This window comes from Musca vetustissima, unplaced genomic scaffold (genome assembly GCF_032173495.1).
Source record: "Musca vetustissima isolate MV318-11 ecotype Yass unplaced genomic scaffold, APGP_CSIRO_Mvet_v1 utg147218, whole genome shotgun sequence".
In the NCBI taxonomy this organism is placed as follows: Eukaryota; Metazoa; Arthropoda; class Insecta; order Diptera; family Muscidae; genus Musca; species Musca vetustissima.
This window is the reverse complement of record NW_026880559.1, coordinates 5712-31853: the sequence shown is the minus strand read 5'-3', so window position 1 is coordinate 31853 and position 26142 is coordinate 5712. Positions and strand designations below refer to the sequence as shown.

At 33.9% G+C, this 26142-nt stretch overlaps 4 protein-coding genes across 4 annotated transcripts; 2 read left to right on the top strand and 2 right to left on the bottom strand.

Annotated features, from left to right (window-relative positions):
• Positions 1-1505: 1505 nt before the first annotated feature.
• LOC133326232 (armadillo-like helical domain-containing protein 3) lies at positions 1506-6741 on the bottom strand. The gene is made up of 6 exons (XM_061534913.1): positions 6473-6741; positions 6171-6344; positions 4284-4938; positions 3770-4223; positions 3578-3704; positions 1506-1911 (listed from the first exon to the last, which is right to left on the bottom strand). The coding sequence occupies exons 1-6, from the start codon at positions 6738-6740 to the stop codon at positions 1526-1528; spliced, it is 2064 nt and encodes a 687-aa protein (XP_061390897.1). The 5' UTR covers position 6741; the 3' UTR covers positions 1506-1525.
• Positions 6742-10710: 3969 nt separating this feature from the next.
• On the top strand, positions 10711-13501 carry LOC133326234 (vasotab-like). Its single transcript, XM_061534915.1, has 3 exons — positions 10711-10751; positions 13180-13368; positions 13437-13501. The coding sequence occupies exons 1-3, from the start codon at positions 10724-10726 to the stop codon at positions 13493-13495; spliced, it is 276 nt and encodes a 91-aa protein (XP_061390899.1). The 5' UTR covers positions 10711-10723; the 3' UTR covers positions 13496-13501.
• A 2448-nt stretch (positions 13502-15949) lies between these two features.
• Positions 15950-19805, bottom strand: LOC133326233 (iron-sulfur cluster assembly scaffold protein IscU-like). Its single transcript, XM_061534914.1, has 2 exons — positions 19656-19805; positions 15950-16340 (listed from the first exon to the last, which is right to left on the bottom strand). The coding sequence occupies exons 1-2, from the start codon at positions 19740-19742 to the stop codon at positions 15960-15962; spliced, it is 468 nt and encodes a 155-aa protein (XP_061390898.1). The 5' UTR covers positions 19743-19805; the 3' UTR covers positions 15950-15959.
• A 652-nt stretch (positions 19806-20457) lies between these two features.
• Positions 20458-21912, top strand: LOC133326231 (nucleotide exchange factor Sil1-like). The gene is made up of 2 exons (XM_061534912.1): positions 20458-20584; positions 20651-21912. Exons 1-2 carry the CDS (start codon positions 20458-20460, stop codon positions 21910-21912), a joined length of 1389 nt encoding a protein of 462 aa, XP_061390896.1.
• The last annotated feature ends 4230 nt before the right edge of the window (positions 21913-26142 follow it).

Genomic DNA, 26142 nt, shown 5'->3' with positions numbered 1-26142 from the left:
TCAATAGGCGTGGGTCAAAGTGCCTTCAATAGTCGCGAATTACTTTTAAATATTTTCCAAGGACCTTCATTAAGCCCGGATTACTTTCATATATTTTGCAAGGACCTTCAATTGCCGAAATTTACTTTTAAATATTTGTTCAAGGACCTTCAATAGTCGCGAATTACTTTTAAATATTTTCCAAGGACATTCATTAAGCCCGGATTACTTTTATATATTTTGCAAGGACCTTCAATTGCCGAAATTTACTTTTAAATATTTGTCCAAGGACCTTCAATAGGCGTATACTACTTATAAATATTTTTTCTTAAGGTCTTCCATTCAGATTCTTTGTTTTTTATTTATTTTCCAAGCGTGTTTCATATCTAAGCATGGCTCTTTTTTAAACGTTTTTTGATTGGTAATGATTTTATATTTTCTTTTTTCTATATAATCCTCTCAACCAAATCAAAATAATCAGTTAATTTCCTCAATTCCTTAATATCGTTTATATACCTATACATTTTTTTTAAAAATCCAACAAAATTTCAGCCAATTATAGGACATTGAAGATCTTTTCAAAAACAACTAAAAATCTATATGAATTTGACCTCTATGGACCTTAAAGACCATTCAGTCAAATAATACATATTTTCCGCTAAAACTTAAAAAAAATTTCATCCAAATCCATCCAGTCATTGCTGAGTTATAGCCATTTGAAGTTTACCTTGTGTCAAAATATAGCTGCTGCGCAGTTCTGGGCGCTTGGTACCACAAAATGAAAAACGGCGATTTTTGGTTTTCTCCAAAATGCAAAATAGCAACAATGTTGCCATATCTTTACGTACTTGCTAATGTGAAATTAAGAAATGGGTATAGAGTAAAGCATACTTTTAGGCGTTACTTAAAAGCACACTAGTAACTACAACAAAACTGTTTAACCAAATAATGTTTGGCGCCTTAAGATATGTTTTAAGTTTATTTAACTATCCAGACGAACAACTGTACAAACAAAATATTGATTCAGTTTGTTCAGTTATTGGAAAAATTGCGTTGTAACTTAGCTCCCAAAAAAATTAAATTTCCATTTTAAATTATTCTTAAATAAATATATTTATTTATTATTATTAGTTAATAGATTTGTTTGTATATTTTCTCAATATATATTTAAGATTACTAATATTTTTTTGTTTATATATAATTGCAAATTTTATCTAAATTTATTTTATTAAAAAAAATGTATATGCATCAAAGATCAAAAAACAAAATGATTTACTTAAAGTTTTCGTTTAGGCGACAACAGTCGTACATATTATTGTACATTATATAATATAATTTTTAAATAGCTACGAGAAATAATACATTATCATTATTATTGTAAACTTCATATGCCATAAAGATAGAAAAGGAATAATAATAAAAAACAGTCATATTTTCATTTCGTTAAAGATAATTAACTATATGATAAAGGGGATTAAGGGGATATCATAAAAAAATTTAACAAATTGATGAGTAGGGGACAAAAATATATATAAATATACACCTTTTACGAATTGGAGGATGTTGATGTTAACATGGCATCGGGTTCAGGTATAGTTGATACAGCGTCCTTAACATAGCCATAGATTTGTTTACGTGTATCGGCCACAACGTCTCGTACCATGGTTTTGAAAAATGTTGTATGATGTGGTGCCTCCGCATAACGATCATAATGATCAAGGGAATCTTGCAGTTTTAGCGTCAAATCGTAATTTTTCCTCACCACATCGAGAATTTGTTCTTCAGTGGGTGTCGATAGGCCCTGTTCGGCTAGCCATTCTTTGATTTTATTTTGAAAATGCTTAACAATTGCCAAAATATTCACCAAGGCATTTAATAGTTTAATGACATCATCTTTATATTCACAGTCCGGCATGGTGGTATAGCGAAGAACTAGAAAATAAACAATTAAAATTGATTAGTTAGAAATGAAGGTGTTTGATTAAAAAAATTATACATTTCTTCGAAGCGTGCATTTAAAAAAAAATTCAAAGCCTGGATTTTTTAAAAAATATCATTTCAAGGCATGAGTTTTTTTTAAAAAATATTTTTTTCAAGGCGTGGATTTTTTAAAAAAAATATTTTTTTGAGGCGTGGATTTTTTAAAAAAAAATTTTTCAATGCGTAGATTTTTTAAAAATTATGTTTTCAATGCGGATAATTATTTAAGGACCTTCAATAGGCGTGGATATTTATTCAAGGACCTTCAATAGGCTTGAATATTTATTCAAGGACCATGAAAAGGCGTGGACTTGTCTAAAATAGTCTTTGAAGTATGGATTTGTCAAAAATATTTTTTCAAGGACCTCTAATAGGCGTGGATTTGTCTAAAATATTTTTTTAAAGAACCTTCAATCGGTGTGGATTTGTTTAACATATTTTGCAAAGGACATTCCATAGGCGTGTATATTTTTGAAATATTTTACCAAGGACCTTCAATAGGCGTAGATTTTTTGGAAATATTGTGCTTTCAATGGGTATGAATTTGATAAAGATATTTTTTGAAGGTGCCTTCAACAATCGCGGATTACTTAAAAAAATTTTTTCATAGGACCTTCAATAGGTCTGGACTACTTTAAAATATTCCTCAAGGACCTTCATTAAGCCCGGATTAATTTTAAATATTTTGCAAATACCTTCAATTGCCGAACTTTACTTTTAAATATTTGTCCAAGGACCTCCAATAGACTATCAAGGCGTGAATTTTTTAAAAAATATTCCTTTCAAGGACTATAAAGGCGTGGATTTAAAAAAATATATTTTTTCAAGGACTATAAAGGCGTGGATTTAAAAAAATATATTTTTTCAAGGACTATAAAGGCGTGGATTTAAAAAAATATATTTTTTCAAGGACTATAAAGGCGTGGATTTAAAAAAATATATTTTTTCAAGGACTATCAAGGCGTGGATTTTTTAAAAAGGACTATCAAGACGTGGATTTTTTAAAAAAGGACTATCAAAACGTGGATTTTTTAAAAAGGACTATCAAGACGTAGATTTTTTAAAAAGGACTATCAAGGTGTGGATTTTTTAAAAAGGACTATCAAGACGTGGATTTTTTAAAAAGGATATCAAGGTGTGGATTTTTTAAAAAGGAATATCAAGACGTGGATTTTTTAAAAAGGACTATCAAGACGTGTTTTTTTTAAAAAGGACTATCAAGGCGTGGATTTCTTAAAAAGGACTATCAAGACGTGGATTTTTTTAAAAGGACTATCAAGACGTGGATTTTTTAAAAAGGACTATCAAGACGTGGATTTTTAAAAAGGACTATCAAAGCGGGTTTTTTTTAAATATTTTCAATGACTATTTAAAAAATATTATTTCTTTGACTATCAACATTTAAACCGTATATCCTTCTATTATACTATACTATTTATAAATAAGTACTGTCAAGGCGTGGGGTTAAAAACTATTTTTCCAAGAACTACCAATACCTAGGGGCTTGTGGGCTATTGAGTAGTGTTTTTCTAATATTGTTTTCAATGTTATTTAAATCGTATATCCTTTTACTAGGTCTTCTTAATAGTTGAGGTTTTTTATTAGTATTTTCACATACCCATTGCATGCAATTCGGTGAAAACTTTCTCCTCCCGATTCAATTCATAATAGAGTTCATCATAACTATTTGTGGTTGCCAGAAATGTATCGCCATATGTTATAAACAAATTGAAAATATTTACCACCTAAAAATTAAACAAAGAAATAAATTAATTTTCCTATATAAAATACAAAAATTAATTCACCCTACCTGCAGCGATAAATGGAAAATATTGCATTTCTTCACCAACGTCTGTTCCTGATTAACCAAAAACCTTAGTAAACCAATTAGCGCAGACCATAATTCTTTCCAGGGGTAATTCAAACGTACACGACAACGTTTTTGATAGCACAACACACGATGTATAACGCCAACACACAGCAAATACAATTCCATGGGGAATTTCTTCATTAAATGTGATACAATAAATTCAACCAACAGATCTAATAATGTAGCAGCCAATGGTTGGGATTTACCCACACGATCAACATTTAATTTACGATGACGCATTTGGGCTCTATGCAGCATAACTTTAAATGTTAAATTACTGTCATGCATCATGGAATTGGCATATTGATCTTCAGAAATGCAGGTTAATATGAGGAAACATAATTTCAAATTGGCCACACTGGATTCGTTTTTGTTATCCTGCATTACTATGGAACTGAAAAAAAAGGACAGTATTAGTACTAATGAATATTATAAAAAATTCAAATTAACTTACCAATATTGAAATACAGCCACCAGTAAATTCGTTGGATATTGTGTCATATCGATAATGGGTGCATTGGCCAAATCCGGCACCGGTTGAGTTAAACTTAATGTATTACTGGGCGAAGGAGGTGCACTGGATTCCGTTTGTGTATGTGATAATGTTGTGATAAAATTACGATTTAAATGCACTGCTTCATAGAGTGCCAGTAGTAAACCATTATTGGCTTTAATTTGTTGTACACGTTCACAGCCCTCATCCGATACAAACATATTACCGACAATATTCGATAGCGATGAGAACCACGATGATGATTGTGCATTATTAAGGCTTTGCATATATTGGCGACAAAAATCAATTAATGATTGCGATATCATTTGACCATATCCATTCAGAGCCAATTCATCGGCTAATATGGATAATTGCACTATATAAGGATTTGTGGCTTCATGTTTACGATAATTTACCAAAATGGTGAGAAGTATAACAATATCATGACCATGTTGGGCTCTTAGCGTTGGATCACTCAGCAACTTGACAAAGGCATCGAACAGGGTGTTCATCATTAAATATTCTAAGAGGACATTTTGACTGACATTATCCGTACCCGTTACTAGAACCAATAATAATTTTAGGCACATAAAGCGTGCATTTTCGGGAATATCACCTAAAAAAAGAAGAAAAATAAATTATAATATGAATATATAATAATTATTTTTCGAAGTTTATCTAGGCTTGGATTTTTTTAATCATTTTAATAATTCGAAGGATTGTGTGAATTCTTTAATTGACTATCAAGCCGGGGATTTTTTAATATTTTTTAAGGACTATCAAGGCGCGATTTTTTAATTTTGTTGAAAGACGGTGAGGCGTTGATTTGTAATATTATAAGGACTATGAATCGTGGATTTTTATGTGTTGTCAAAACTTGGATTATTTTCATATTTTTTTAAGGAATAATGAAGGCGTGGATTTTTTTAAGATCAGATATCCTTCCCAAAGGCTGAAGAGGAGTAAAGCGTCAAACTACAAATCTTTACAAAGTCTTCCCTACTGGCAGTACGATTCACCTTTGCAGACATTCTTGCTTTAGTAGCGGAACCACCTTGCCCATTATACAAATTTCGGAAACGATGTTAGTGTCGATAAGAGAATTAACAACTGTAGTCATATACTCGCCTCCCAGCTCATTCAAATGATTCAGCATTAACATAGAGTCCGTCGTGGCCACCGAAGTGACAAATTCCATCCGGGTCCAACTCTTTTGATGGTTTAGCACTATGGATGACACAAAATCATCCAACGACTATGGGGATGCTCGACAAACTGTCTGTTGAAACGTAACTAACTTTTGGATCAGTCAATGCTTTATCGTGAAAAGCGATTGAGGGCCCATCATCCTTCTTTTCAGGGTTCGAGAGCGACCAACAGTTTACTCACAACGAGCCCAATGTTGCTCTAACTCTACTGACATCTGCTGACCTTCAGCTTGAGGATCTGCCGTGTTAGAACGACAAAGCTCCTCACTCTCATTTGCAAGAACAATTGACTTTGAAGGGAAATTAGGTCTCGTCAAGATATAGTCAGTTCAAAATCGTTCATGTTGTTGTAAAGGTTTGATCGGATAATTAAATTTCTCATTTAGAGCAATTCAGATTCTAAATTAATAATAATAGGAGGCACAAGTAGGGAATAAATAAATACATTTTTTTATCCCATGCAGACTTCCAAATTTACTTGAAAATTAACATAGAAATGGTGGCTTGATAGTCCCCTAGAATCTCGAAGACAAAATAAACACATTCCACTGCCTCTTTGCAGTTTATGGAAAATATCTAAAATCCTACATGGAACTATATTCCAATATTATTAACACTAAATATTTCCATAACAACTCACCTAAAAGTATACGATTACAATGATCCATTAATTGTTTCATCCATTTGTCCATATGTTCATAACCGAATATATCATTCAGTATATCATATGAGGTATCTGCAGTCGATTTTTTAAATATGCCATAGAACATGGAGCACAGTGTTTGAAGGCTATTGCACAAACGTTTCGGATGATCTATATAATAAATAAATAAAAGAATAATTATTAATAAATAAGCCACACCCTGTTGCTTTACAAAATCTTGTGTCCACACAACAACACAGCATGAATTTTGTGTTATTGTCACCTCCTCCTCTACTCACCGGTATCCAACATTTCTATACATTTCTGGAAAATCATATTTAAATTGGGCTTAACCAAAGCGAATTGTTCACTTGTCAGCTTGGTAATTTCACCCTCCAATGCTTCAACATTTGGTTGCAGCAGAAAGAATTCATTCCAAAACTCGGAATATTCAGGACGACGTTCTTGACTAGGATCTTCACCACGAAAGAACAGCTCATAGATATAGACAACTTTTTCTTTGGGTCTTTTTGAGGAACCACTACCACTGCGTTTACGTGAAGTCATTGTTGTTGTGGGAATTGCTTTTAATGTTTATTTTGTGTAATTTTAATTTTTTCAATAGAATCTGGAAACAATCCTTTCGATTTCTTTTGTTGGTTGGTCGCTGTCAATTGTGAAAACGTCATTCACAATGACGAATGGGAGGAAAAGACAAAACGCCCGATAAAGAAGAAACCAAAGTGGAGAACAGAAAGTTACGAATGAGGTGGGATGGAGACTAAAGCTGAATTGTTTACGAATGATGTGGGTAAAAGAGGTATGACATTGACGTTTGACAGCGGAACAGCTGTTCTTTTATGATTAAGGGTCATTTAGACATTTGAATTTTTTAATGAAAGGGAGAAACTTTTTGTACAGCAATTGATGTTGAATTTTTAAAGGATTTTATTTATGTTTGTACAGAAACCGAATGTGTGTATAAGGATTTCAGATCGCCATTCAAAGCCAAGTCATCGGCCAATATGAATATAAAGATTTGTAGCTTCGTGTTTACGATATGAGCCGTTTATTTTGAAAGTGTTTTAAGTCCATTATTTCTTATGTAGAAATATTTTAAAAAATTAAACATGATAGAACACATAACGTGATATGTTTTGTAAACTTTTCTAGAAAATCAAGTTTTGTATCAGAACCTAAAACTTTAAAAATAAACGACTCAATTTATTAATATCGTATCAAGTATAACGATATCATGACCATGTTGGGGTCTTAGCTTGGGTCATCACTCAATAGCTTGACAGAGGCATCGAATAGGGTGTTCATCATTAAATATTCTAGCAGAACATATTTTTAAGGAATATCTTTAATAATTATTTTTAAGGAAAATTATCAAGGCACGGATTTTTTAAGAAAAATTAAAGCGTGGAATTTAATATATATTCTCTCACAAATAATCAAAGCGTGGATATTTTTCTTTTCGATTTATTCGCAAGAATATAATAATATTTCCGCAAGGGTGGATATTGTTTTTTAATATTTTCTCAGGGACAAAAAAAAGCTCAGGGGTTTAAAATAATACATTTTTATCAAGGCAAGGTATACAAGAAAGCCAAATATTAAACGACTCCGCCCTTAATATCAACACCAGGCGGTCGCATTCTACTGGGTTTAGACTTATTATTCCGGAACTCAATTAAAGACAGGTGTCCACACATATAACTGATTAAAACTGGGATGTAACGACGTCCTTAAACTCCTTAAAAGGTTTTTTATCTAAAGAGATTTTTTTCAAAAACAACAGAAACATGGACAATGTAAAGAAAACGTTTCCCAAATCCAAAATTACAGAGGCTCAAATTATTTAAAGGCAATTTTCTTCATGGCCCAACTTAAGATTAGATTATTTCCGACATCTTGGAATCTTATAGTGGCATCTCTGAACATCTCACTCACACGATTCGGTATTTTTTGATAATGAATTATGAATACATTTACCGCAAGACATTGCGTTGTGAGCTTAATTAAATTTAGTTTATTCTCAGAGTTCGGTGCGATGATAATACACACATCTGTCAGTTAGCACCCAATCGAATATTTTACTTCTCTGGCAAACAATGTTGTCCTGGTTTAATCGCACCCAAACTGCCATTATCATTGGATGTCTGAATATTTTCATTTATTCTATGGTTGCTGCTGTTATTCTTGAAAATTTGGAATATGATCGATTTGCACAATATGACTATGATGATTACCGGGATATTTATAGGAGTTATGAACAACGGGAATATCGAGAACTGTATTGTACGATCTATACGATAATGTGTGTTATAATGGCATTACTATCGGTTTTACTTATATGGGGCATTATGAAGGTATAGACGAATTAAACAAAATATTTACTATGAAGAAGGTTTAAGAACAATATTTTTTTTAATTAGAAACGCCCCGCTTGTATGGCCCCTTGGCTTTTGGGTTCATTTGTGGTGTTGATTTATAGCAGTATTGTTATTTTGGATGATATCTTTTTAAAAGCCTCTTTTGAAGGTGTGTCACATGCAGTTGTGTTTTTTGTTATACTTTTTATTATTTTTGGTAAGTTTTAAATGAATATGAAAATTTTTGAGTCTTTTCCTTAAATATATTCTTGATATCTTTTTAGGTTTCCAGACATTTTCCCTGGCATTGGTGTATAGTGTTTATCGAAACTATCAATTGGAAATTGTTCTGCAGCATACTCGTCAACAACTTTATGAAGAAATTCAAGAAGAATATTTGGAAGAAATGACATTAAATGGGGAAGATAATATAACACCTGAATCTCGGATCAATGGCACATTTTATGGAAAATTTAAAAAAAATTAAATAAATACTTCTACTTTAAGTTCTGTTCTGTGATTTAGTAAATGAAATTAAAAGCCTTACTTTTTTCTATTACATTGTAGGACATAGCTAATAAGGTAGGGCATATCAAACAGCTGATTACATTTTTTTCAAAGTGGACTGTTCTGTCAAATCAAAATATAAATGTTATTCACCTGAAGTTATCCATTGCATATGGTACAATAATGCAAGGCACGTTTATACCACGAAATACCCTCGATCTCAAATATCAATTTCATAGTGTAAACGTCAGACTTGTTTTTCAACCTAGTTGACTCCAATTGCATATTTTAAGTTCTTATTGGGTGGCCAAATTAAAGTCGAATTTCTTTATAGGTATTTTGTTGGTGGTAGGAACAATGTAGTGATCGTAATTTGGAATTGAGGGATCTATTTTCAAGATATTATTTGCTAATCGATTTTGTTTTCTCCTTGCAGATCTTTAAGCTTGCATATCCCTCTTACAATAGTCGGGATACGTTTTCGTTATTTTTAATGTTCTTGTGTTAGGACGTATACAACTTCGAATGTGCCGACTTCATTACTTGTTAAAATAATATTTTTAACCCTGGATTTTTAAAGAATGTAGAACTGCCACTGGAAGCGTGTATTAAAAAACATTTCAACGCCTAAAGCTGAATAAATGTTGAAGGAATATTTTTGCAACACCCAAAGAATGGATCACAGTCCTTTATTGTTAATATAATATTTTATTCCAACAACAGCGCGAAACTCATGATTTTTCATGGAATATTTTTTCCAACAATAGGCGTGGATATAATATTTGTTAGCGTGGTGTAACAATACAAGATGCGACAACCTGAGATGAATTACAAAATTGCAACCTAGGTAGCAAGAAGCGGTAACAATCCCACGACGGCCGGTTCTATGCACCGGATTGACTCAGAGGAATCAACCTCCGACCAAGGGGTGTCAACCCAGGGAAAATCAACGAGATAGTGGATTTTATGAGTCGAAAAAGTATTACGGTCGCTGCGATCCAAGAAAGGAAGCTGAACAACACCTGCAGTCTTCAGAGTTGTGATGGATACAACGTGATTAGAAAGGATCGTACAAGAGGTGGAGGATTAGCATTCCTATTGCACCATTCTGTCCAGTACAGACCTATCTCGCTTGAGCTAGACTCTAGTGACCCATACATGGAATGTATGGGGGTAGCGGTCAAATGTGGTACCTTAATCATGGGAAAGTCAATTGGCAAGAGTTCAGAAATTAATGTCTCTAATATATGATAAACATCGTCAAAGGGTTAAGATATTTCGTGGAAACAACAATACAGCTTGGGGAAAAGACTGGAAGGCAAACAAACAAATATGATGGCAAAAACAAAAAACACATCAAACATCATCACAAAATCTCTCTCGGGCACGTAATGTCCATAATTTGTTTTATTTTATATTTTTTTGTTTGTATTATTGTTTTGGATTTAAAGCTTTCATTGTTTATTTTGTCGGTACGGTCGATTAGTTTACTCGGCCGGGCTTTGGCCGGTTGCCTTTTGTGATCATTAATTTGCGTGTATAAAATCAACAACTGACAAGCTTTCAGGTTTAGTTGAGATTGAGAAGTGTAACCTCGCTTTGAACTTGTTTTCAGCAGCTGTGATTTATTTTCTGTACGACGACGATATTCAAAGAAAATCAAAGATGCGTTTTGCTTTGGGATTATTCTTGGGTAAATATTAATTGATATCAATTTTTATAGTATAGTAATATTGAATCTTATGTACATTTAAAGATTCTAGCCTAATTCGGTTTTAATTATTATTGTAAATCATTAATGAAACTGAACGAATTTTAAATCACCTGATAATTATGTGTGTACGACATTTCTATGTAGTTAAATTTTTAATTGTTTCAATTGAAAAATGTTTACGATAACATTAACGAAATTTAAGTTACCTCCATGTTTTTTTTTTAATTGACTGTGTGCAAAAATTATTGTGTTTGTTGTTGGTTTGGTCAATTTTTCACTCATTTGATGACTAATTCTGTGGACGTTTAAATTATAATTATTTGAGAAAATAAAAGAACAACAATACAAATCCAGAGTGTTCTACATTTGCAATTAAAATTAATTAAAGTTGGACATTTTATTACACTAGTCAACAATATGTTCAAATATCAGTGATATTAAAAAATGTTTGATATGTATTTTTTTCACAGAAAAACTATTGAACGGAATTAAAAAATATAGAATACCTCTTAAAAGAAACAATTTAAAAAAAAAACTATATATTGAATAATATTTTGTCAATGAAAAATCTTTCTAAAAAAGTCTCCTTGAAAGGACTTCATCAACAAATGACATCTTCAAATAATCTTCGGTCTGCAGAGGACCTCTTCAAATGTTTCTAATCTGCAGACAACCTTTTGAAACTTAAAAAAATAATGTTTTTTAGAGGATTACTAAAAAGTTCATTTTTTAAAACTAATTTTTTTAAAGTGCATGGATCTGATGAACGTGGGAAAAATACTATTTACAGAACTCTTTATACCAACTAACAAACATTGATAATTTTTAATAAGAAGATGTCAAATCTTCCCAATGGGAACCCAAAAAATCAAATTGGGGTCAATTCATTAAAAAAGTTGTCTATAAAACACCCCAAGATACCGAATAATGGGTGTACCATTATATGGGGGCTACTCGGAAACTTGGACCAATATTGATAATATTTGGTAGACAGATTTTTCTACTCAATGGGAATCGAAAATATCAAATTACAGCTAATTTGGTTAAATCACGTTTCCAAGCTCCCTAAAATACGGACCATTGGGATGTTGCGTTATATGGCGGCTTCCCTTAAAGGTGGCCAATATTTGTAGGAAGATTTACTACCACACCACAACCTAAAATAACAAATTACGACCAATTAAGTTGAAACATATGCCAAAAAACCATTAAAATATCGAAAATAATATCTGCACCTCTACCACAGGAAGAAGACCTGCAGCTCTTCCACAGGAAGAAGTATACCAGCAGGAAAAATACCTACAGTTCTCCTATGGGAAGAGAAGACCTCCAGCTCTCCTATAGGACGAAATATGCCTCTAGCTTTTCTATAAGAAGAATACCTCCAGCTCTTTCATAGGAAGAATAATAGCTGCAGCTCTTCCACGGGAAGAAGTATATCCGCAGCTCTTCCACAGGAAGAAGAATAGCTACCCCACAACATAAGCCAATCTTGAAAATTTTTCGTAAGCAGATCTGAGAGCCAAAGTGAAATTATTACATTTGAAATAGGGGAGGGCTAACCTAAAAAGTTGACCAATAAAGGTAATTTTCGGTAGTAAGTTTTGATACCCAATCAGAACCAAACGTAGCCATTTACAGCCAATTCGGTTTAAAAACGTGTCAAAAATCCCCATGATACCGAATATTTGGTGGTACCGTTCGTTATATGGGGTCTATACCAAACTTGGACCGATATACCGATATTTTCTATACCAACCATCCTAGGATTGTTTTGTTGAAAAAATTACACGCTTCTAATGATTTTTTTTTCTTTTCTTTAAAAAATTCACGCTTTTGTTGAAACTTTTCTTAAAAAATTCAGGTTTTTGTTGAAAAAATTCCACGCTTCTGTTGAAATTTCTCTTTAAAAATTCCAGCTTTTGTTGAAAAAATTCCAAGCTTCTTTTAAAAAAACCTTTAAAAAATCCACGCTTCTGTTGAAAAAGAATGTTTAAAAAATCTACGATTCTGTTGAAAAAAATCTTTAAAAAAATCCACGCTTCTTTTGAAAAATAATCTTTAAAAAATCTACGCTTCTGTTGAAAAAAAATCTTCAAAAAATCCATGCTTTTGTTAACAAAAAACTTTTAAAAACCCCACGCTTCTGTTGGATGTTGAAAAAAAAATTGTTCATAACAAATTCCATGCTTTAATGGTTCACAAAAACATACATACAACAACACGCTTCTGATGGATGTTAAAAAATAATTCTCTTAAATCCAATTTTTTATAAAAGACGTTTTCTTTAAAAATAGGTTCTAATAGATCATTTAAAAATAGAATAATAAATTTATTTTCGATATAACCTTGGAAAATTGAATCTATAATTACAAACTTTTGAAATTTCTTACTTTTTTAATTTCAGTAATTTGCCTGGTTGCTCTAGCCGTTGCTACACCAGCCAAAAACAAACAGGCTCCTGCATGTTCGGCAAATTGTGGTGAGAAATATGAACCCATTTGTGCCAAGGCTAAAAATGGCAATAAGGAGAGACTTTTGACCTTTGGCAATGAATGTGTTATGGGCAACTATAATTGTCAGCACAGTGATGATCGTAAGTTTTTGTTGTAATAACGAAAATAAAAAAATAAATATTTTAAACTTTTAAATCCAATTTTACAGCCTATGAGATGAAATCTAAGGGAGAATGTGGTGGCAATGTCAGTGTCCGTCTATCTTAAATGGTTCTTGTATCTAACATTTTTATACCCTTCACCACACTGTGGTACAGGGTATTATGTCTTTGTGCATATGTTTGTAACAGGCAAAAATAATCGAGATAGACCCATGGTTCCTTTTGAGAATATACATAGAATCACTTTCTAAGTCGATTTATGCATGTCCGTCCGTCCGTCCGTCCGTCTGTCCGTCTGTCCGTCTGTCCGTCTGTCTGTCCATGTTAAATTGTAAACAAAGTACAGGTCGCATTTATGATCCGAATTGGATGAAATTTGGCATAGGTCACTTATTCGGCCCAAGGACGAACCCTATTGAAATTGGGAAAAATCGGTTCAGATTTAGATATAGCTCCCATATATATATTTAACCGATTTAATGTAAACGGTCCCTATATATCTTTCGATTTGCACGAAATTTGGTGCAGCCTAATCATTTAAGTCTAGAATGATGTCTGCCAAGTTTCGTAAAAATGGTCCAGATTTAGATATAGCTCCCATATATAGTTTCGTCCGATTTCATGTAAATGGTGCCCCAAAGTCCCTATATATCTTTCGATTTGCACGAAATTTGGCATAACGTACTGAATTGAGCCTAGAATGATGTCTGCCAAGTTTCGTCAAAATCGGTCCAGATTTAGATATAGCTCCCATATATAGTTTGGTCCGATTTGATGTAAATGGTGCCCCAAAGTCCCAATATATCTTTTGATTTGCACGAAATTTGGCATAACGTACTGAATTAGGTCCAGAATGATGTGTGCCAAGTTTCGAGAAAATCAGTCCAGATTTAGATATAGCTCCCATATATAGTTTCGTCCGATTTCATGTAAATGGTGCCCCAAAGTCCCTATATATCTTTCGATTTGCACGAAATTTGGCATAACGTACAGAATTAAGCCTAGAGTGATGTCTGCCAAGTTTCGAGAAAATCGGTCCAGATTTAGATATAGCTCCCATATATAGTTTCGTCCGATTTCATGTAAATGGTGCACCAAAGTCGCTATATATTTTTCGATTTGCACGAAATTGGGCATAACGTACTGAATTGAGTCTAGAATGATGTCTACGAAGTTTCGAGAAAATCGGTCCAGATTTAGATATAGCTCCCATATATAGTTTCGTCCGATTTCATGTAAATGGTGCACCAAAATCCCTATATATATTTCGATTTGCACGAAATTCGGCATAACGTACTGAGTTGAGCCTAGAGTGATGTCTGCCAAGTTTTGAGAAAATCGGTCCAGATTTAGATATAGCTCCCATATATAGTTTCGTATGATTTTATGTAAATGGTGCCCCAAAGTCCCTATATATCTTTCGATTTGCACGGAATTTGGCATAACGTACTGAATTGAGCCTAGAATGATGTCTGCCAACTTTCGAGAAAATCGGTCCAGATTTAGATATGGCTCCCATATATAATTTCGTCCGATTTCATGTAAATGGTGCACCAAAGTCCCTATATATCTTTCGATTTGCACGAAATTTGGTACAGCCTGATCATTTAGGTCTAAAATGATGTCTGCCAAGTTTCGTGAAAATCGGTCCAGATTTAGATAGATATAGCCCCTTTTATTATAGATTGATTTTAAGTAATTGACGCACCATATATATTTTCGCCCGATTTCAAGTGTAATTTGTCATCAAACTCCTCATGTTAGACAGATTGACATCAAAGTTTGCACATCGTACAAAATTGGGCATAAAATTATATAGTTGCGTTTTCTAGAAGTACAGATATAGCCCTACGGATGACCTATTTAAATTTGTTTGAAGTCGATTTACATACTTTATGGATAGATCTAGGTAGATTCACATTTAGATAAATATCACATATTTTATTTCATCCAATTTCATGCTAATAGTCCTGTGTAATATACCCATAGTGGTGAAGGGTATCATATAGTCGGCCCCGTCCGACTTTACTACTTTCCTTACTGGTTTATGCATGAAAAATAACAACAATAAAAAGTTTTTGTTTTTTTTTAACAGTTAAAGCATATATTTTTTATTTTTGTATTTATTTTATTTTTATGTCAGGCTTAGAAAGAAGAAAAAGCTGTGTTTTTTATTTAATATGCAAAACGGTTTTCATATTTCTTCATTGACGTTTTGTTTAATTTAAATATGACAACGTTCTGTTTCTCTTGTACATTATTAAATCAGACTTAAGCTTTTACTTCTCCAAACGCTCATACACAAAAAATATTTGTAGTCCTTATTGTATATCTTCAATCTTAAATAGTTATCGTTAAAGAAAACTTTCCATGAAAGCCCTTTTTCACATATTTTTTTTCATTTTCTACAAAAATATTTAGTCAACAACTTTAAACTATGAGCATACCCTATGAGTACTAAAAATAACTAGATAATTTTCGTTTTGTTTGTTTGTTATGTCGCTTTGAAGACAAAATAAATAAAAATCATTTCTCCAGTAGGCTGATTTTTTCGTTTATTTTACAAACATTTATTTGTCATCCTTCTTCTTTTGCTGTTTGACTTTGTAATCGGCCAGAGCAGCTTTAATGGCATCCTCAGCCAACATGGAGCAATGTAGCTTGACGGGAGGCAAACGCAACTCCTTGGCAATATCGGTATTTTTCAATTTACCAGCCTCATCGATGGTCTTGCCTTTTACCCATTCGGTGGCCAAAGAACTGCTGGCAATGGCTGAACCACAACCGAAGGTTTTAAATTTAGCATCGATGATTTTACCATTCTCGTCTACTTTAATTTGCAATTTCATCACATCACCACAGGCGGGGGCACCAACGAGGCCGGTACCAACGGTCGAGTCTTTTTTATCTAAAGAACCAACATTACGTGGATTTTCGTAGTGTTCAACTACCTAGAGAAAAGTAGACAAGAAAAATAAATATATATTAATAAATTATTAATATAAAACAACAACAACATCACATACATGGGGTTTATCAGTTGAAGACCCAGTGTGATAATGACAATTGTTTACAAAATAAAAAATAACATGTACAAGAGGATGAACAAAAACAAAATAGGGGGCGGGATGGAAGACCAGTAACAGATGTTGCTAAATTTAAATGTTATTTTAGATAAGTATTAAATCTTGAGAAAATAATTTTTAATTGAATGGAGTTTTAGCTTGAGAGCAAGGCTTCTTCTGATGGGATTAGGTTAGAAATATTTATTGCACTTAGTCATTTAGTTTGTTATAAAAATAAGACCCGTCAATCAAATTATTATCATACATATTGAATTTTTACTGCGCAATTTATTTTTCGAGCTCCACCGAAATTGTTCTGAAATAGGTCAAATCGTTGAAAAGTAAAAAACGAATTAAACGAAAACAAATTAAAAAGCATAAACACGATGTCATTAAGAATTTGCTTTTATGTGATGCAGATTGTACATTTAATTTTTTTCTGAAGAAAACCTTTTGGAAATTGTACACTGTGATACAGGCTCTGCACATTCTGAGCACCGCATCCAATCCTTTATTAGCTCATGGGTGCCTTTATTACAGCTTTCATGGGTGCCTTTATTACAGGATTCGATGTGACCCCGAATTGTCATATACTTCTTAAAAATAACTAAGATAATATGGGTATTACCGTTGAAGACCTGTTTATACTATTATTTATTGGGGAAGTTTTTTCTTTCCAAAAAGTCCCAACCTCTAAAACTTGCTATGCAATTCTACAACACAATGACAACAAGCAAGAACTTCGTTAATTTCGGTCAGATCGAATTTTTTATATCTAACATTGGGTGAGCATTCAAAATTCATATAATAGGGCCAGAATTGTATATGGAGCATAGAAAAACACAAATTACAGCCTCTTCGGTTGACAATCGTATCGGGAAATGCACCTAAGCCCATTAAAATTCCTAAATGGGATGGAAACTTTATATGAAGGATATGTTCTAATATTAACTTACTAGCATATGCCCGCTAATTCTTTGACGAATGAATATATTATTTTGTTTTCACAGAGCACTACATCTGTTAGAAGAGCTAATCAACGTACACACACAAAATCACAAAAATTGCTCGCAACACAAATCTAGCTTTGCACCTAGTACACATTGATATAAATCCAATAGAAATATATTTTCCAATTTCTGGATTCCAGGTCGATTGCTTCACCATAATATAATTTTACGAAATTTAATACCAATTTCCAAAACTTCGTGTATATTGCCCATTCTACGCCCCAACAGTGATCCTAACTTTAAATTTCAAGATTCCAGCTCTATCTATCAAATCAACATTTGGTACCATTTAGTACTCATTAATAGAAATTTCCAAAATTTCCTACAGATCGCAATCTTATACCCCAACAATGATCCTTACTTCAAATTTCAGGATCCCAGATCAATTCACCCAAAATTCAAATTGTACCAAATGTAGTACAATATAGTACTCATAAGTATGAATTTCCAAAACTACATCCATACCCCAATCCTACAACACTCCAACACATTTGGTAACATTTAGTACACATTAGTACAATTTTCCAATACTTCCTACATATCCCCACTCCAAATTTCAGAATCCCAGGTCTGTTGGTTCACCCAAAATCCAAATTGTACCAAATATTTGTAAATCGACTGAAATACCGCTACATTACGACGGTAATGTTAATTTCAAATTTCAGGATTCCAGCCCAAATTTTCCCCAAAATTCAAATTGTACCAAATTTAGTACTGTCTAGTACTTTTCGTATACAGTAGATATCGGATATAAGCACATCTCATATAAAAAAAAATCGCATATAAGAAAGATTATCAAAAACACCGAGCTTATACTTTATTATACCCGATAATTCCATTTAAGAAAAAACGCATATAAGAAAGAAATCTCCGGCTTTTTTTGAGTTTCTTATATCCCATATCTACTGTATATGATTACACCCTTACAAAACCACCTCCTTTATATCGACCCTACTTCTCAACTTTAACTCGATTATCAATTTTCAAGTTTTTAGCTCTATCCATTCACATGCTACGAAATTTTACAAAATTTAGTACATTTTAGTACTTTTCGGATAGTAACAGTTCGAATTTCCAAAAAACACTTAGTTACACCTATTTTAGCTCTACCGCTTCGCCAATACAAATGGTACCTTATTTAGTACTTATCGTTTTATTACGAATTTCCAAAAATGCAACCTTATCTGACAACTTTGGACTAAGACTGACCCTCACCCAAAATTTCAAGATTAGAGTTTCAGCCGTTTCGTCTGGGCTTTGATGAATCTCGTTAAGTCAGTCAGTCAATCACTTTACTCTTTTACTAGTATAGATTATCTGCAAATATGTTTTTCAATCTCCAAGAACCCGGAATATAAGCCACTTCGGCTAATAATATCTTGTTCATCCTCCAAAAATCCGAAAGGTAAAATTACATCCACATGGGTGGAAAAATGAAACTAAACTTTTAAAATAATGAAAATGGTACGGAAACTTTTATATATGGGAACTATGTATATGTATGCCGTTAACTAAGAATTGTCAATACCAAACATCCCATACGGGTATGGATAATTGGTCATACAATTTTATTTATGGGACCTTCGAAGAATATTTAAAAAACACTCCAATTTTAACATTATTGTTTAACTAATTTCTTGAGAAATATGGACTTGTTCGATATACCCTGTCCCGTATCTCTGGAAGTATGGGCTTAGAAACAAAACAAACAGAAAAATCGTTATAATCACAACTATATATGGTAAAATGTTCACCATGATCCGCGATAAGGCCCTGAACTTGAACTGGGCCGGAAGTTTTAAACAATTGTTGCATCTATTACTTAAATATTTTTCACTTTTCTTATGGTATTTCTTTCCACATCATTTAAATCATCATTCCTTTAATTATCCCGTAAAAAATCCCCATATATAAACTTTGATTTTGATAGATTGCCAAAACAAAAAAATAACAGCCGGCAAAGGGGCCTTCATCCCATCGTCACTGCTATACTATATAGAGTACAAAACAAAAACACAAACAGGCATGTTGACTAAACTAGACCTTGAAATTTCTCGGCACCACTTCAGAGCGCAACAATAAATTACTGGTACAGCAACAACAACAATAACTAATCACACTATTTTGAAAAAAAGGGAATCATTTTTTTGTAGTTAAGAATTCCACACAATCTATCAACAAAGATACTTACATTCTCGTGATATAATGCAACGGGAATACTTTGAACACGTCTCAATGGAGCCTGCAAAAGGCGTGATACTCTGGTCAATGATGCCATTGCTTTGATTGATTTGGGATTTCAAAAATTAAATATTCGCTTTTTACACCACACAAAAATTGGAAAATATTGTGAAATAGAAATATTCTAGGTTCGTGTTCTTGTTACGCGCAGTTATATTTCTATTTTCAATAAGGGTTATGTAGTTCGACTGTGGTAGGAACTAGCTCAAAGGGAGTACTCGGAGAATGGAACAATTGGAACTAGATTTTTTTTTTATTCATACCGTTCCATTATTCGCCGTTCCGAGGTAGAATTATTCAAAGCCTATTAACCAGCTGGATATCAGCTGTTTATGGCTGATATCAACAAATTTACTGCCATTCCAATCTCTTTTAGATTTATGCTCATTGGAAGGGTGATATTTCCCAGTAAAGTTTTTGTTGTTTTTTGTTTGGTACATTCTAAGGTCTAAAAATAAGGTCGTCCAGGGAGACCAGCTGGACATCAGTTGCCTCTTAAGTTTGCTGCCAAAAAAACTTTATTGTGAATTGGCTTCCATTATGAAAAGGTAAACAAAAAATAAATTTTAAAGAAAAACAGCTGTTTTGCTCTAGCTGGCTGGCCTTATTAATAGACCTTAATTCAAATGAAACTAGTTTTAAAAGTTCACACCGCAGAATCATCCAAGTGAACTAAAATGTACACGTAAATGTTTAAAACCGCTCTACAATTGTCGAATATTTTGTAAAATTATTAATAAAATAAATACGGTATGAAGTTGTACACACTACTTATAGTCTTGGGACTATTTACCAGTCCGGTATGGACGAAGGATAGTAACGAAGTGAAGAAAAATCAAACATTTGTGGCCACCCATGAATGGCAGGAAATTCCCGAAGGTATCCAACATCATAAATAATGTGTTTTTGTTGTTGTTTCTAATTGTTTATATTTTTTGGGAATAGGTCAAGGAATACCTCAGGGTCTACATGTCCGCATCAATTTGCAAACCGGAAAGAAGGAAGCTAAACTTTTGGATGAAACCGATGACAGTAGCAATGATCCTTTAAAAGTTATGCACAAGGATGGAGCATTATCCGTTTTGCCCGATGACTATGACATGGTTAAAGAGGAGGAAGACGAAGAGGGCGACAACGAAGCACCGGAGGACTATGACGGTGAAAATGGAAAACCCAAGAATGTTAAACATTTGGATGAGGCCCTTAAGCGAATTGGCATTGATTATAATCCCGAGGAGAAATTGCAAAATATAAAGCGCGAATTCCGTTCCTATGAAGAGCTGAAGAAGACATTTGAAGGAATGCGTAAAGCTTTTAAGTCGGATGGTGAAATTATCGTACAACTGATTGAGGAATTCCATAATATTACCAAGGATAGCAAAGATATGGAAGTCCGCATTAAGACACAGACGCAAATATTGGAAAGTTTCAATTATCTAATGTCCCAATATGATAATGCCCAGCTGTTTGTGGAACAGGGTGGCCTAGATCAAGTTATATTACCAACATTGGTCAATCAGACGCATGTGGGTTTGAAGGTGGAAGTTATGCGTGTCCTCGGTGCAATGTGTCAAAATAATCCCAAAGTACAAATCAAAGTGTATGAACGTAATGTGGGCTCACATCTCACGCAAATCCTAATGAGCTCAACACGTACCGAGGAACTCTCTACTGCTCTATATGCTTTCAGTAGCTTGCTGCGCAAGTTTCCACATGCCCAACAGCGCATTCTTTCCACATCGGGAACACAAGCCTTGGTTTCAGTCTTGGGTAAAGAAGCAGAATTGAAAATAAAAGCCAAAGCCGTTACCATTATCAGTGATATAATCGTGGAAAAAGAATTGGTTCTCTCCAAATCATCAGCCGATGATGATCCGCTGGCGGCGGCACAATATGCCGAATTAAGTTTCCCCGAATGGCTTGAAGCCAATTCGTATTGTGAAACAATGGATGGCCTTGTTACAACTAATCTCTATGAATTCCTCGAGGCACCTGATATATTGGAATATTTTATAAATGCCCTAGAGAATACAAAATCGTTTTGTTCACCTCTGTGGTCACAAAGTCCACAATTTCGTCATGTCCTCCTGACACTACAAAATCGTTATTCACAATCGGAAGATGAATATCGTTTGGATATTTCGAAATTGTTAAAAATCCTAATAGATAAATTGTATCCTGAATCAATTAGACATGATGAGTTCTAAACTCCAGTGTATCATCATCTTAAGAATACTTAAAGGCTGTTTATTTCCTCTTAGAGTTTCTAGTTTCTTTTCCTGGTTCTAATACCCTTTGTGATTTTCCTAGTGATTAATTCTTTTTTCTGTTTATTTTATTTCGAAGACTTACTATTTGAATAATTATATTTAGTTTCTATATATGGGAAGAGTGTTGGTGTATTTTTAATATCCTATTTAAGCGTTAAGTTCGGACTGCACAAGAATAAATGTAAAGAAAATGTAATTAACAAAAAATGCTGAAGTTTTGTGAGTTTTATGTTTCTTTTGGAAAATATTTCTGAAAAGGTCTAAATAGTCGCTTCTTGTTGTCTATAAAAACGACCAGTTCGTCTAGGAAGACGACCATCAGCTCGTCTAGAAAGACCACCATCAGCCTGTCTATTAAGACGACGTTGAAGCTCGTCAATAAATACGAAGTTCAGCTCGTCTATAAAGAAGACCATCAGCTCGTCTATAAAGAAGACCTTCAACACGTCTATACAGACAACCTTCAACTCGCCTATAAAGACGTCCTTCAACTCGTCTATAATGACGACCATCAGCTCGTCTAGGAACTATTCTCATTTTGATTGAGAAGAGATCAAGTAAACTCTTCTCTAAAGGATACTACAACAACACATGTGTGGTACATTGCTAGTACAGTACGTTATGATTTCTTATGTACAGTACCTTACATCAAGGACATGAACCAAACATGTCCTTCCAATTAAATACATCAAATTGGAATATTTCCTGTAGTTTTGAAACAAGGCTTTGTAATTCGTTTTGACCTCAATTGGGATATTTATCTGGGCGAATTGATATTTCTATTTCGAGGCGGAAATGTTTTAACAAAGATTCGATTCACGCAAGTACTTGTTAAGGATTATTTAAAAAATATATTTTTATTATTTTCGAAGATTTAGAAAAAGTGTGCTGGCAGGGCGTGGATTTTTTTAAGTTTTAGCACAGCATATTTTTTTAAATTTTTTGCATAGCTTAGCCTAGATTTTTTAGAATAATTTTGTATGGCTTTAGGACTGGGCTTTTTAAGAATAGTTTTTAAGGGTTTACGGAGTGGATTTTTTTACGAATAGCTTTCGTAACGAATAGCTTCTAAGGTGATAAAAGTAAGGTGCATTTTTTAAAACCATTTCCACCACGTCTCTTCTAATATCTCTCCAAATACTCAAAACCTAAGTCGACATTCTGAAGAAGCGTAAAACATTCTTAGAAATGTAGAAAGACCCTTACTTAAAAAAATGGCCATCCTAATGGACAATAATATCGCTAAACAAGAAAATCCCTATTTTATAGGTTATGTTCTAACCAAATAATACCGGAAGAAGAACAAAAAAGAATGAGTCGTTCTTAAGAAATATGAAGCAGCATAAAAAATTGTAAAACGAATGTAATCCGTTAGGCGTATCCTGTGACACAATACGACATGTCCTTATAAAACACAACAAGACAATGGACTTAGTGATGTTTTTTTTTTGATGAAACAAATCTGGGGCAATCTAAAAAAATCTTTCCAAGGTCATAAATTTGCGATTTACACACATTCTTACTATACAAAAAAAAAAAAAATGTGTAAAAATTGGACAAAGGAAATCAAAAAATGAAGAAGAAGTCACCATTTTAAGGGTATCAGAAAGGACATACGCCACAAAATCACCCGCTATAAAATAATGTGCGGCAGATTGTCTCTGTCGCACACAACAGATGTAGCTCACACAAAATAGTGGACAATTAAAGGTTCATTTTTATAACTATCGAAAAAAAATGTAAAGGGATTTTTATGGTGGCCTATAAAAAAGAAATCTACAGCGAGGGATATCTTTGGCACAAGCGCAAAAAATATTGTCCAATTGTTTTTATCTTCAAATTGAATCTGTGATGATGCTGCTGCCGATGATGATGACAAAAGGTCAATTGTTTGCCTATAGAAAAGAAGAAGAAACTAACTAGAGATAGTAATTGTCCAGTCGTCGATCAGTTCGGAAGGCAACCTAAAAGATATTCAAACAAAAGAATTTCTAAGAATGAAAAAAATCGTTACACGCGTTTGAGGTTATCTTAGGGGTCATTCAGCATCATTATTTTGTTAGGAAACGAAAAAAAACTGTCCAATGAGGGCTGAAAATTTTTGAGCAAGACCATAAGGCAGAACAGGGAAATACTGCACCTTTAGCAATGCTGGTCGTTTGGTCTGTCGGCCAGCCATCCAGCAAAGTCCCAACGTCAAGATGATCTTAAATGCTCATTTAGGACAAACAAAACCCTAAACTTCAAGAGAAAACCTCATTAATTTTCATTTGCAGTTGGCTCAATGTGCTCAAAATTTGGCGCGCTCTCTTCTTTACCCTGTCATTGTTCGTTTTCGAAAAATAAAGAAATCTCTATTTACTTTGATCACATTTATTATTTTAAAATGTCATTTGCTTTGATAGGGTCATTGTATTATCCTGCTAACCATCATTGTTGTTGGTAGTAGTCCTGAATATTGTTAGTTGTTGTTGGTGGTGTAACAGCATTTCTACGCACACACAAATGAGCTCTCTCTTTTGCCCAACTGAAATGAGAGCCAGAAAAACAGAAAAATAAAAACATCTTTGAAACCACTTGGTTTCATATTCTCTCTCTGCTCAATGCCAATCTCTCTTCATAACAGTTAACATAACATCTTGAGGAAATGGCCAATACTTTACTTTTTGTCCTCACCGGTATTCTTCCTTTTCCACATAATCCTGCTTGTGGACAAAAGTGGCAAAAGAACAATGCCATGATTGTCACATGCACACAGGACATTTCCGGATTTACTCGGAAGACTGGCAAATTGCCAAAAAATTTGAAATGAAATAATCATGGGGGAGAAATAAAAAAAATTGAATAGAATTGAATAGAAAATGTCCAACGACCAAAGATCAGTTTTGTCACCATTGTCCTTGGAATGATACATCTACTAATCTGTTGGTTTTTTAGCTCATGTTACATCAAGATAGTTTTTTAATTGTTGTCCTTGTTAGGATTAAATCTTACAAAGCAAAAAATTGGAAAATGTCCTTTTATTTGTTTTCCGAGATTATCATCGATCATTTTTTTCTGGTTCATGTCATTCATAAAAAAATAAGCAGTGTCAGTGTCCATCATGCAACAGTTTGGAGGAGGAAACAAAGATTGAGGGAGATGTTGATCTGATACAGGTAAGCATGACTTTGATGGGTATCTAAAACGCACAAAAATCAAGACAAATTGAGATGAGCTGAAGGAAGTCTTTCACAGGCGAGCTGAAGATAGTATTTCATAGACGAGCCGAAGGGAGTCTTTCATAGACAAGCTGAAGATCGCAGTCTTTCATAGACGAGCTGAAGATCGGAGTCTTTCATAAACGAGCTGAAGATCGGAATCTTTCATAGACGAGCTGAAGATCGGAGTCGTTCATAGACGAGCTGAAGATCGGAGTCTTTCATAGACGAGCTGTAGACGGTCTCTATAGACGAGCCGTAGGGAGTCTCTATAGACGAGCAGTAGGGAGCCTTTCATAGACGAGCTGAAGCTCGGAGTCTTTCATAGACGAGCTGAAGCTCGGAGTTTTTCATAGACGAGCTGATGCTCGCAGCCTTTCATAGACGAGCTGAAGCTCGCAGCCTTTCATAGACGAGCTGAAGCCCGCAGCCTTTCATAGACGAGCTGAAGCTCGCAGCCTTTCATAGACGAGCTGAAGCTCGCAGCCTTTCATAGACGAGCTGAAGCTCGCAGCCTTTCATAGACGAGCTGAAGCCCGCAGCCTTTCATAGACGAGCTGAAGCTCGCAGCCTTTCATAGACGAGCTGAAGCTCGCAGCCTTTCATAGACGAGCTGAAGCTCGCAGCCTTTTATAGACGAGCTGAAGCTCGCAGCCTTTCATAGACGAGCTGAAGCTCGGAGCCTTTCATAGACGAGCTGAAGCTCGGAGCCTTTCATAGACGAGCTGAAGCTCGGAGCCTTAAATTTAGTCCTTCGTAGAGGAGCTGAAGTGAGTATTTCTTATAAAATTTGAAGGGGATATTTTTTGAGGTCTCTCAAAGAACATGAAGAATATTTTTTTGAAGAACCTTCAGACAGGGAATTTGTAAAGAAATATTTTATTTGGAAAAAACGGGAGTGGGTGGATTTTGTAAAGAATATTTTTTTGAGGACTGTGTTAATTAAAGTTCATTGTATAGAGTCCGG